This window comes from Arvicola amphibius, chromosome 4 (genome assembly GCF_903992535.2).
Source record: "Arvicola amphibius chromosome 4, mArvAmp1.2, whole genome shotgun sequence".
Lineage (NCBI taxonomy): Eukaryota > Metazoa > Chordata > Mammalia > Rodentia > Cricetidae > Arvicola > Arvicola amphibius.
The window spans coordinates 21,122,567-21,135,877 of record NC_052050.1 but is presented as its reverse complement, the minus strand read 5'-3'; the positions used below and the strand labels follow the sequence as shown (position 1 = coordinate 21,135,877).

At 43.1% G+C, this 13,311-nt stretch overlaps 1 protein-coding gene across 1 annotated transcript; it reads right to left on the bottom strand.

Annotated features, from left to right (window-relative positions):
• Positions 1 to 115: 115 nt before the first annotated feature.
• On the bottom strand, positions 116 to 12,514 carry Klhl11 (kelch like family member 11). Its single transcript, XM_038328563.1, has 2 exons — positions 11,940 to 12,514; positions 116 to 5,748 (listed from the first exon to the last, which is right to left on the bottom strand). Exons 1-2 carry the CDS (start codon positions 12,476 to 12,478, stop codon positions 4,167 to 4,169), a joined length of 2,121 nt encoding a protein of 706 aa, XP_038184491.1. The 5' UTR covers positions 12,479 to 12,514; the 3' UTR covers positions 116 to 4,166.
• Between the last annotated feature and the right edge of the window lie 797 nt (positions 12,515 to 13,311).

Sequence of the window (13,311 nt, the reverse complement as noted above, 5' to 3'; positions counted from 1 at the left end):
AGAGTACTGGAAAATGTTCAACTTAAGGGAAGCAAGGGTTGGATACACGAGGGAGTTAAGAAAGGTGATTATCTTCAACAGTGCATAATTAAGAACCACACAGCACAAAACCAGCTCTACAGAAATACGTTTATTGAAAACTTACATTTAGACAATTAGTAACTTGAACACGAGCAAGATAGCTTCAGGAACACAAACATAATATCTCAGGGTTCTAAATACTACATCTCCTCTAATCTGAAGGGAGATAACCAAGATTCTATCTTGCATAGGGGCTTGGATGCCACTAAGCCAAGAAAACTGTTTTTAAACTAAATACTTATTTTACAAATAACACAATTAGCCCCAGCTCATGGATGGTAAAATCTTCAAACACCTAGCAAGTACTGTGTTTCACAGGTGCAGGAAGCAGGAGGGGTAACTGATTAACAAGTGCTTCAAGGTACCACACTCCTAGCAAGGGTCACAGAGTAAGCTAAAAGCTCTGTAAGGGTTACAGTGAGCAGTGATTCGGCTAAGTAAAGTCCTCGCAGCAAATGACTACTTTGTAAAGTTACCGTCATTGTATTACAACTCTTAACAACTGTTTGGTTTTATGACCAGAACATGTGCTGTAAGTATAACAACAAAATGGACTTTGCTCAAGAAAATAACAAACGGAGTGACGAGTTGTGCCAAAATGTTCAATGGCTGAGAACAGACTGAATTGTTGCTCAAATAGTCTAGGGTCGGAACACTGCATTTCTCTAGTGTAGACGAATGTTTCACAACACCATATATGTTCAAAGACATGAAATGTGACTAACATGCCCTTTGCACGTAAGCTTAGTTCAGAAGGTACCAGAAAGAGGACCTGTATACTTTATTAGACTGAGTAGCTAAAATATGTAACACAGCTCCAGTCTACTTATAGTGTTGACACTTGAATCAGGAAGCAGAAAAGTATTTCAAACACATCACATGCTACAGTCAGAGAGGAAAGTGTGCAAAAGAACCTGCCTACCAGCTATGACAGGGCTGAACACAAAGGCGCTCTCTGGCTTCAGACTGAGCGTCTGTATTTTAATAGCTCAGTAGTTTAAAAGAATTTTTGGTCCCAGAAATACTACACACAACCAGGTAACCAAAACAAAACTGATGTCAGTTAATTTTAAGTGTTCTTAGCAAAAATGTTACTTTGAACTGGCACAGAAAAGCAAAGCTATCAGGATACACAAGACTAATCATGCAAGTGATGATCGCTTAAACCCTAAGCTCACGACTGACATTCTCAACCTAAAAGGTAGACAGGAAGGGCCCATTATGAGGTGGAAGTAGCCTTACTCCAAGTAATGGACAGTCGTACCTTTTGGTATAATCGAGTTCTTTCCAACAAAGAAAAACAAAGGTTCACTTGAATACATTTAAGTTTTTTTAAAAAAGCTATGTTTATAACTTTTCACAAAGAGCTATATTAGACCTGCACGATTATTATAAATATTGTTATGTCCAGTTTAAAATTTCAGAATGTCAGCCTTGAACAGATTTAAGCAAATCTGGTTTCTTCCCTTCCTAACAAGTTAGTTAGAGTATTTAGGAGACACAAGTTATGGTGGTGAAGCCACACACGTGAATTCACATATGAACATTAGAAACTTGGTAGTCAGGAAAACCTGCACACCATCATGCAAGGAAGGACTTACCCCTTTATTCAGCCAGGGTCTAGGCTGCCTGCTGAGTCAAAAAAACAGTGGTTTCAATCAAGTTTTTAAAACCAGATTATACCTAAACCTTAGGAGTTATATTGTCTGCCAAAAAATAAAGGGGGAAAAAAAAGACAAAAAGATGGCCCCATTAACAACTTGGTGACAGCCCCAAAATACAATTCTGGGACCAAAAAGTTAAAAATCAAAATATATGACATTCTTCTGGAGAAAGTTGGCATCCTGATGAAATACTAAATTATTTGCTTGTACAATTAGAGATAATGGCAAGCTTCCTTCAATGCACAGACCTCTTACAACTAAGGAATGCTTCTCAGAATCCAAAGGCTTATGTTATAAGGTGACCACAAAAAGGGCTGGGAAGCAACCCAGTTGCAGAGTGTTTCCCTATCGTGTGCAAGGCCCTGCATTCAGTTCCCAGCACTGTAAAACACACCAACCTAAAGAAACCCAAAGGATGGAAACTGAGAAAAAGTTAAGGGAAAAGGGGAGGATAATAGATCCTTTATGCGGAAAGGACTTGTGGTTTTCCAGACTTACTTCAGTTTAAGTTAAATGGTTTTAAAGCACATTTCCAATATCGCTATTAACCCTTGTTCTGGGTCAAGAACACTAATTTAGACACTTCAAGAAAATTATCAGTACAGAATCCAAGAGCATTAAGCAAATAGCTTAAATTTCTGGTTGTGCTTCTGATATTTTATCACATAATAAAGTTAACTCTAGTACAATCGGGGAAGTATAGATCACTCTTCTTGGACTTTTCCAGAATATGTGAGAAGGTAAAGACATTCTTAAAGAAAATTTTTAAAAAATCGGATTTACAATACAAACCATCAAGAGTCTTTATTTTATATTATTTATGCACTGTTATTAGTTACCCTTTTGTTGTTGGTTAGTTTGAGGCAGGGTCTCACAAGTGTACTAACTAGACTGGCTCAGAACTCCTAATCTTCTTGCCTTTGCTTCCCAAATGCTAAGATCACAGGTGAGCACTTCCATACCCAATTTTTAATTAATTAGGTGTTTGTGTTTGCATGTGGATATGTCCATGTGAATGAATGCGGTCCCCACAGAGGCCATGGGTATTAGATCCCCTGAAGGTGGAGTTATAGAGGCTTGTGAGCTGCCTGAAGTGGATGCGGGGAACCCAACTCACTGGAAAAAATGTACAGTATCATTGTAGCTTATCATTGGAAGCTTTCCCCTCAGGATCTATGTACGGTCAAAGCCTAGTCTACCCTAGTGAGCTCCAGGCCAGCCACAGCTAAATAGAGAGACCCTGTCTCAAAAAAACTACGACTACTTTAGGCAGAGTAATAATAATATGTATAGATTAAAAACCTTTTCTGAAAGATGACAGTCTTTATTTAACCTTTTGACATTTTCCTATTAAATGTGTTATGTGAAAGCCTTAAATTTTTAAAAGCCAAAACTATGTACTCAGATTTGGTAAAAGTCTACGGTAATCCAGTACAATATTATGACAATCAAGGGCCAGAAATAACATGGCTTCTCTTAGAGGAGTATTTTCTAAACTCTTACTTTCCTTGCCATTTTGAAAGTTTTTCTTGTGGAAAGAACTGATGAAGACCCTATATAATATTCAATGGAGCAAAAAACGAACTGAAGGCATCACGTGTGATTGTCACGGGCATGCTGCATCCTCCTCAGCTCAGTCACAACCCTTCAAAGTGTTTCAAAATGTTGTTCACTTGCTTTCTCAGCTACACTGAACACTTTTTTTAGAGAAACAAACTTCACCTGTGTAACTTCCTCTCTAGTCAATCAGCTAAATACTAATACCTCCCCAATTCTCATCTCAGAATGATGGCTTCAAGTCTACAAATAGCTGTGGCAGAAACAAAAGCCAGATGATGTGTCAATCACAAACTTCTCATTGGTCACCCTTTCCAAGGAACAAAACAGCATTTATAAACACATACAACAAACGTGAGCGCCAACGTTCTGAGATCAATCTTGCTGAAACATTGTGCTTTTACCTTCAGATCCAGTCTCACTATTGCACATGACTCCTGCAGATGAGAACTTAATGCATAAATTGATATCACTGAAAACAAACAATCTACACAAAATGTAAAGGAATATCAAAGTAAATGTGCAAATAATACTGGTGCTTAAAGCCCAAAATATAGGTCCCTAAAACAAAGGAGTTACAGTTGTTGGCAGAAAAAAAGGCCAAGTTACTAGACTTGCTTTCCCCCACTTCTCTTTAATAAGATCTTATTTGTCAGTATACAAACTAAAGACAGGACTGTAAGTTAACAAAAATTACCACACTAAACTGAGTTTCCTGTTTGTTTTTTTTTAACTATCTTCCGTTATAGGGTAATAAGTCCAAGTAGAAAATAAGTTACTGACATACTTTTCCAAGTAACAGTCCAGGCATCTCCAGCCCCACGGGATGGGGAGAACAGTTTCCAGCTGCACACGTCGGCAAGTTTAGCATTCAATTTGGGAACTTGGCACTCTCCGCATGTTCAGGGCATGCCGGTGTATCTCTTGCATCTGTCTGATGCGGTCCTTCTGCCACATTAAATTTTGAGGCATAGGGTATCTCTGTGTGCCATGCAAATATCGGTAGGGGATCCTGACGTGACAAGCGGTGGCTCTACAACGGGGCTGAGGCATGGGAGGAAGGAGCATCCACCTCTTTCTCTCAGCACAGTACCGGTAGGCCTCTTTCCGATACTGTTTGTCAATATCATCGCTGTTTTTCCAGCCTCCAATAATGAAGACATCTTCTTTATAATAGCAAATGGCTGCTCCTTCGATGCTCAAGACTTCTGGAGGCAAGCTTTCAAGGATCTCATCAGACACCTGACCGGCAATTTTTCTTACTGCCTCTTCGTTTTCTAAAGAATAACTCTTGGGACAGCAAGATGCTGTCTGATAAAAGTTTGAATTGACCACAGACATCTGGAAAAAACAGTAATTGTCAATAAGTGGTAAAGATTCTACATCTTTCCACTGTCGAGTCTCTGTATCATAGCAAGTAATTACAGCCTTCAATCCATCCTCGGTGTCCCGGTCCACAGGAGTGCGGGCAGCAATGTACACAAACCGGTCTTCAATAGCTAGTGCTTTGACATCTCGAAGAATCTTTGGTGCCGATTCTAAGTTGTGCCATTTATCAAGCTCGGGATTGTAAACAGTCACATCTTTAAAGCCGGGGCTAAAATTGCCATGTCCTCCAATGCTATACAGCTTCCCTTTGACTTCTGTTAGCCCAAAAGAATGCTTTCTCGTCATCAGACTACAAACGTGTTCCCATGTATTCAAGTTTGGGTTGTACCTTTCTACAGTCTTAGCAAAGCCAGGTTCCATCGAGCCAGCAACATACACGTAAGATTCTGTTACTGCAACAGCATGTCCATCAAGGTGATTATGAATGTGGGGCAGATTTACCCATCTGTCCTCATCAACAAAATATCCCACACATTCACTTAAATAGTCTCCTCCTTCTGACACACCTCCAATAACCATGATTACGTCCATGTTTTGTCCGTAGCGAGGTAAGAGTGAGACATGGGAAATGGGATGCTGGAGTGTGCCAGACTGTATATTCTCTGCTCTGAGTGCATGCCTCTCCACTGCATCAGCCACCAGCTTGACACAAACTTCATTATTGGCCACCAGACGCTCTGGTTTGACATGCCGTGTAAGGTAGGTGGGTTTCATCTGGGACAACCTGAGCAATTTAAAAAGTTCTTCAAAGTATCTCTCTCTCTCTTCAGCATTTCTCTGAACCCACTTCAAAACTGTTTCAAAAAGAACTTCTTCAGAATCCACGGTAATTTCCAAATCCGAAAGCCAGTCTCGAATGAGATGGAACGGTAAAGTATAAAATTCTTCATCCTGAATGACTTTATAGAAATTTCTCCGGATCATATCTGCAGCTTTCATAGCAAGCTGACTTAGGGTGTACATGTGGGCTAAACTATGAATGGCCACACAATTTGAGAGATGAAGTTTTTTCTTCAGAAATTCTCCACAAAATTCTTTTAAACGAATCAATAAGAATCTAGAACCAAGAAAAAGAGAAAAGATTAATTTTGGAATGTACTTATTTCATTTGGTTGCAATGTAGGTATACTTGAATTATACACATTGAAATGGTAGGATTAATCTCATAAACACAGTATCTGGAAAGAAAAAAAAACAAGCAAGTTTTTCGGGAAGAAGGGGTTGAGATAGGTCTTATGGTCTTATTATGCAGATGGCTCAGAGGGTAAAAGCACTTGCCAGGGCATGCCTAGAGACCCAAGTTTAATCCCTATAGCCCACGTAAAGTCAAAGCTGTCCTCTTTATTATCTTCCAGGTGTGCACTCCGGCACCCACACATCATAGACACACAATACATTTGTAAAAAGTGAGATTACATGCTCCTGCCTGTATCCATGAATCATAAACTCAGGAGACCGAGATAGGAGAATCACAAGGTCAAGGCCTACCTGGAAAAATTTTTTAAATTAATTAATTCATTTATTTGTTGTTTCTTTGTTTGCTTTGTTTTGTTTTTTAAAATTAGGTTCTTTGTGTTGAGCTCTGGCTGTTCTAGAACTCACCTGTAGACCAGGCTGGCCTCAGACTTACAGAGATCCACCTGTCTGACTCCTGAGTGCTGGGATTAAAAGTGTGCCACCACTGCCTGGCCTTTATTTTTCTTTTTAAGACAGAGTCTCATCATTTAACTGTCTGAAACAAGGGGTCTTCCTTCTGCCTCCTGAGTGCTGGGGTTAAAAATATGTGCCATTATGCCTGGATTCTATTTTCTATGTATGGGTATTTTGTCTGCATGTATGTCTATGTGTGACATACATAACTGGTACCCTTGGAAGCCAGAGGACAGTACCTGAAGATTTGAGCTTGGTTCCCAGCACCCATACTGAGTAGCTCACAACTGCCTAACCCCAGTTACAAGGGGTCCAATGCCCTTTTCCAGCCTTCTTGGGCACTGTACCCATATGCCCACATTGTCACACAGATACACACATACAACAAGGACAAATGCCAAACCAAATGCATTTTTGACATCTTTTCTAATCCTTTTTCAGTCACTGGACCTGATTTATTTATTTTGACTTTGCTTTGTTTTTTTGGGGGACAGCATCTCAAGTAGCCCAGGCTGGTCTCCAACACACCACATAGCGAAGGACGACCCTTTTGCTTCTACCAACTATGTGTCAGGATCACAGACATGCACTATCACTCCCAGCTTTGGGTTCTTTTTTATTGAGAAACGATTTTGGTGAAAGGCAGTATGATCATCCAGTCTAAACTAGAGGCAGGCAGGAACTATAACTTCCTGAAGGCTCAGGTATCTCAAAGAACTCAGCCTTGGCTGAGTCAGGTTTTCATCTCTTTGGGCAATCACAGAAAGTAGACTAAGGGGCTTTACCCAAGGCTGAAGCCTGGAAATAAAATCACAACAAAAAAATCATGTGTAGCTTAAAAAAGAAAAAGAAAAAAATGATTTATAGCACACTGCCCACCCACCTAAATTAATGAGTTAAAACAAAATACAACAGTGTTCACTCAGATCATAAATCTAATAGCACTTAGCCCAAGAGCAGTCAATCTGAGACCAAGGTTATAGAAGAAAAAGACCCTTCAACTGAAAAGAACCTTAAACAATCTAAGAATGATGTCATCAAGACAGGCCCATTTTCATTCAATAATCGTTTATTATGGTTACTGGGCTTAATAACTACTTAATTACAAAATACAGACGAATTAAGACAAGCAAGCTCTCTTAACCTTCTTGAAGAAACATTCCCACCTTAGAGATAAAACAAAGACAAGGTAGAGTGGCAAGTAAAGGCTCTAGACTCTAGAGAACCTCAGACAATCTGGGTGCCAGAACCACCTGATTCCCAGGCTGCCTCAAGCTCCTATGTTTAGCAGGTAATTCTGAAGTATACCTCCTTAGACAGGTTTTGGGAAGCATTACTCTATTAAAACAATAGCTATTACACACTTGGCATTGTATGTAAGGAACACTGTGGTGCACATGTCTGTTTATATTTATTTATTATAGGACTGGGGATTCAACTCAGGGCCTAAAACATGCTAGGCAGGTGCTCTACTATATAATACCTCCTTCCAACCTTCTTTTTTAGAGACAGAATCTATCTAATCAGTGATTCTTCTGCCTCAGCCTCCTGAGGAGCTGGGATTAAAGCACTGAGCCTAGAGACTCTGCTCATTCTATTATTTCTAATACAAGTGCTACGCAGGGCTAGATCACAGACAGTATATATAGGTGGGCACAGAGAAGATGATCCTACCTCAGAGCTCATTAAGCTCGATCATTTACAGGCACATTTGAAAGATGGAGAAAAGTTAGATTTTGGTTTTTTTGTATTTTTGAGACAAGGTCTCTCTATGTAGCCCTAGCTGGCCTTGACACAGAGGCAGCTTGTCTCTGCTTCCCTAGTGAAAAGAATGAAGGCATGCACCACCATGTCAGCAAGTTAGAGTTTTAAGTCACAGACGTCTGCTTGCTTGATAATAGCTCTTCTTCTGGGTTTCATTTAACAAACTTTCTTCTTGGGGCCTGTAAACATCCTACCCCTTCCTGAGGACCCAGTCTTGTACTTTAAGACAAGCAATCAGGTAGGCAGGGACTTTATCTTCCCACCAATCAATTTGCAGTTATACCTTGTATTTTCTTTCCCACTTTGGTCTATGGTTTCATTTTGAGATAGGGTCTCTCTATGTAGCCTTGACCACATGCTGCTGCCTCTTGAGTGCTGGGATTAAAGGCATGAGCCACCACAGCCAGCATCCAATCCTTACTATTTTCTGGAAAGGGTCTCACTAAATAGTCCAGATTGGCCTAGATCTCCTGCCTCAGGCTCCCAAGTGCTGGAATTACAGGAGTGCAACACTAGATCTCCAACTTTAGTATGGAGGATTACGGCCTTCCTTGATTTCAAAACCTATCCGTGCCCACTGCCCTGCTCTTACACTATCAGTTTCTCTTCTTCCACAGAATCATTTTCTTCAGCACAAACATATTCCACCATTTCCTATTTTAAAGTCAACTAAGTAGGCACTCTACCTTAAACCCAATCCTTTTGTGAGACAGGGTTTCTCTGTGTAACAGTCTGGCTGTACAGAAATCGTCTGCCTCTGCTTTCCAAGTGCCTGAATGTATGTATAAGCCTACTGCCAGTATCAGAGGAGGGAGCTGGACCCTCAAACTGGAATTACAGATGGCTGTGAACCACCATATGGGTTCTGGGAATTGAACACAGGTCCTCTGGAAAAGCAATCATTGCTCTTAATGGCTGAGCAATCTCTCCAGTCCCTGGAAATATCCCTATTTGTAACATTGTTTCTACTTGTGATTTCCTTCATAACTTGACTGGAGATCCAATGTTCCTCAATCTAACAGCTTATCCAGACATGGTGACCAAGTTCACACTGACCTTCTTGAATCTGGTCATTTTTCCATATCTTTTGTGTGTTTGAGTATGAATGTAGAGAGAAGCACAAGGCTTTGATATCAGATGTCTTTCCTTGATTGATCTCCATCTTATTCTAGACTTTTTAAAAAAGATTTATGTGCACAACAAGTGTTTTGTCTACATGTTTATCTGTGCACCATGTGTGCCTGATGTCCTTGATGGCCAGAAGATATCAGATCCACTGGAACAGGAGTTACAGATGGTTATGAGCCAACATGTGGGCATTGGGAACTGATCCAACCTAGGTCTTCTGCAACAGTAACAAGTGCTCTTAGCCACTGGGCTATCTCTCCAGCCCATCGACCTTTATTTTTTTCAGACAAGGTCTCTCACTGAGCCCCATCCACTGGGCCAGTCTGGCTGGCCAATGAGCCTCAGAAATCAGTCCGTCTCTCTCTGTCCTCTCCCTCAAGGCTGGGGTTACAGGAATGCATTACCACGCCCAACTTTTAAAGAACTGAAGTCAAGTCCTCATGCTGCAGTACAGACATTTTATCCATGGCTGGGCCATCCCCACAACTCCTATTTTCCCACATCTTTTTTTGAGGAGTGAGGAGCTGGGGTAGATCTCATTATGAAACCCTGGCTGGCCTAAATATACAGACCAAACTAAAACTGGCCTAAAACTCAGAGATCTGCTTGTCTCTGCTTTCCAAGAGTGCTGGGATTAAATTCCCAGCATTTCCTCAGACTATAATAATAATCAGATCTTTCCAATTGCTAGTGCCAAAAATTTTTTTCCTTACTCCCATATCAAGTCCACTGGTAGTTCATCTCTACTTCAAAACACAGATGTCCTGCAGAGATGGCTCAGAAGTTAAAAGTACTGGCTGCTCTTCAGGTTCAATTGCCAGCATGACATTGTGCTCTTTCTGGTCTCCTTAGGCACCAAGCACTAACACTGTGCACATATAAATGCAGGCAAAACACCCATATACATAAAATAAACCTCAAAGCATACACACACAGGTGTCACCTCTTCTCATCACCTTCCTTCTCAATCCAAGCCTCTACCACTATTGCAGTGACTTAAATTAGTCTGCTACAACCCTTGCTGCATCCTCCCACCATTGTATCCTTTTTTCCCAATACAGAATTTATCAAATAAAACAGTATCATTCTCACCAACTTCTAATTTTAAAAAGTTCAGCTCTAGCCGGGCAGTGGTGGGCACACCTTTAATCCCAGCACTTGGGTGGCAGAGGCAGGCAGAGCGCTATGACTTTGAGGCCAGCCTGATCTAGAGAGCTAGTTCTAGGACAGCCAAGGCTACACAAAGAAACCCTGTGTAGCTGGGCAATGGTGGTGCGTGCCTTTAATCCTAGCACTTGGGAGGCAGAGAGGATCTCTGAATTCAAGGCCAGCCTGGTCTACAGAGTTAGTGCCAGGACAGACTCCAAAGCTACACAGAGAAACCCTGTCTCAAAAAACAAAAGTTCAGCTCTTTTCACATGCGGCCCATAGGCTGTGGTTCTCATCTGTGAGTTGAGACTCCCTGGGGTCAAATGACCCTTTCACAGGGGTCGCCTATCAGAGAACCTGCATATTAGATATTTATGTTACGTTTCATAACACTAGCAAAATTATAATTGTGAAATAGCAACAAAAATAACTTTATGCTTAGCAGGTCACCACAACATGAGATATTGTATTAAAGGGTCACAGCTAGGAAGGTCGAGCTACATGACCCTGCTGTTCTCTATCTCTCTACTGTGGGGGTTTTAGACTGGCAATCTCTAGCTGAAACACACTACCTTGCCACCAACATCCTTTTATTATGTCTTTTGAACTTCCTCTATCCACCCAATTTAAAAATAGCTCCTCCCAGCTGGCCATAGCAGTGCACTCCTTTAATCCCAGCGCCAGAGGCAGGTGAATTTCTGAGTTCAAAGCCATCCTGGTCTACAAAGTGAGTTCCAGAACAGCCAGAGCTACATAGGGAGACCCTGTTTCTAAAACAAAAACAAACAAAACAAAAAAACTGAAGACCGTCTCTTCCATCAACCTCCTCATTACATTCCCCTGTATCACAGCTGTGACAGCCATTCAACAGGCTATACATTCACTATTAAAGGACAGGAGTTCCGTAAGGAAAGGGATTTATTTTCACGTGTTTTGATCACATGAAAATCAGTGTCTGGTGCATACCTCGGCTCAAGAGGTGCGTGTTAAAGGATTTGTAACACTACTACCATCCCTAAAAACGGCGTCCGCCTGCCTCCAAACCGACCTCTGGGCCATCTTTTTCTGGCTCCCTACAATCCATTTTCCACAATAGCTAAGAAAACCTTCGGAAATATTTCAGCCAGATCATCACTTTCTCATCCACCACACCCAGTAAAATGCTAAACTTTCCCCAAAGCATCTCATACACCATCCTCCCCGTCACCAGGCAGATCCAGACTCACAAGCTGGATCCCGACCGAGGGCTTTTGGGAGCCTGTAAGGCGCATCCATCCCCCTTTGCACTGCTAATTTCTCTTGCCTATTCCGAGGTCGGCTTAAATGTCAGCTCCTCCATCCCGCAGCTAGCCTTCCACTGGGTTTTTTTTTTTTTTTATGTCGTCATCACACAGCTTTTCACCGTCTTTGTCCCTACACCTGGAACCTGCGCTCTAAGGTGCAAGGCGCACAAGCTAGACTCTCAAAGGCATCCTCCGTGCCAGGCGCGGTGGCTGTCCCCCCCGTCCCCGCAGACACGACCCCTCCCCAACCCCCGCTCGCCCCCCATCGTCTTACCTGTCGGCCAGCTCCAGTACCTCGTGCACGCTGCCGGTGCTCACTCGGATGCGCCCGGTGTACATGTACTCGATAACGGCTTCCACCGTGTCAGGTTCGGGTCCCGGCTCCGAGCTCCACTTGCGCATCTCCACCCGGCCGGAGCGCGACTCGGAAAACTGGCCGGAGAGCAAGGGCGTGAAGTACTCGGTGGCGGCGGCCAGCACCGAGCGGTGGGCACGGAACTCGCGACCTCCGGCCCCACCGAAGCACAGGGTGATGTCGCAGAACAGGCCCTGCCGCCGCTGCTCGTTCTGCCGCCAGGACAGCTCGGAGCAGTGAGTGCTGCACTCGAAGTCCTCGGCCTCTGGGCCTGGATCGCCCCCGCTCGCCTCCATGGCGGAGATCCCGGGCCCGAAGTCCAAAGCGCTACTGCCTCGGACGTCGGCAGACAGGACCGCCGAACCGGCGGCGACAGTATCCATGCTCTCCATCTCCAGCACCTGGAGAGATGCCGCCGCGGCCGCCGCCGCGGCCGCCGCTGCCACCGCCGCCGCCATCTTGACGCCGCCGCAACGGGCCCCTGAGCTTCAGAACGGTGCGGCAACACTGGTACGACACAGAGGAATTCTGGGATTAAATAGTGCGCGTGGGGCGGAGCGGCGCCTGCGCACTTCCGCCAAGCTTGCGCCTTCTCGTGAGGCAAGCTGGGGGCGGGGTAAGGATTAGGGTTGGCGTCTGTGCGTGTTTCGTTGAATTTTCTCCTTTTAAATTGCTTTGAAGGCTATCCTCACCACCACACGTACACACAGAAATTTAGTTTGTTTATTTGATTTTGAACTCGCTCTGTAGATCAGGATGGGCTGGAGCTCACAGAGATCCACCTACCCCTGCTGAGGTTAAAGGCGTGTAATCACCACGCCCAATTTATATTTTAAAACGTGGCTTTGGCCGCGCAGTGGTGGCGCACGCCTTTAATCCTAGCACTGATGAAGCCGAAGCAGGCGAATTTCTGAGCTCTAGGCCAGACCAGAGCGAGTTCCAGGACAGCTAGAGCTTTTACACAGTGAAACCCTGCCTTGAAAGACAAAAACAAAACAAAACAAAAATCTTAAAATATTTTATTTTTTTCAAAACAGGGTTTCTCTGTAGCTTTGGAGCCTGTCCTGGAACCTCTATACCGGGTTGGCCTCGAACTCACAGAGATCCACCTGTCCGTCTCTGTCTCCTGAGTGCTGGGATTAAAGGCATGTGCTATCACCGCCCAGCTTTGTTTAATTTATTTATTATGTATACAGTGTTCTGTCTGCATGCCAGAACCTGATCAAATTACAGATGGTTGTGAGCCACCATATGGTTGCTGGGAATTGAACTCAGGACCTCTGGAAGAGCA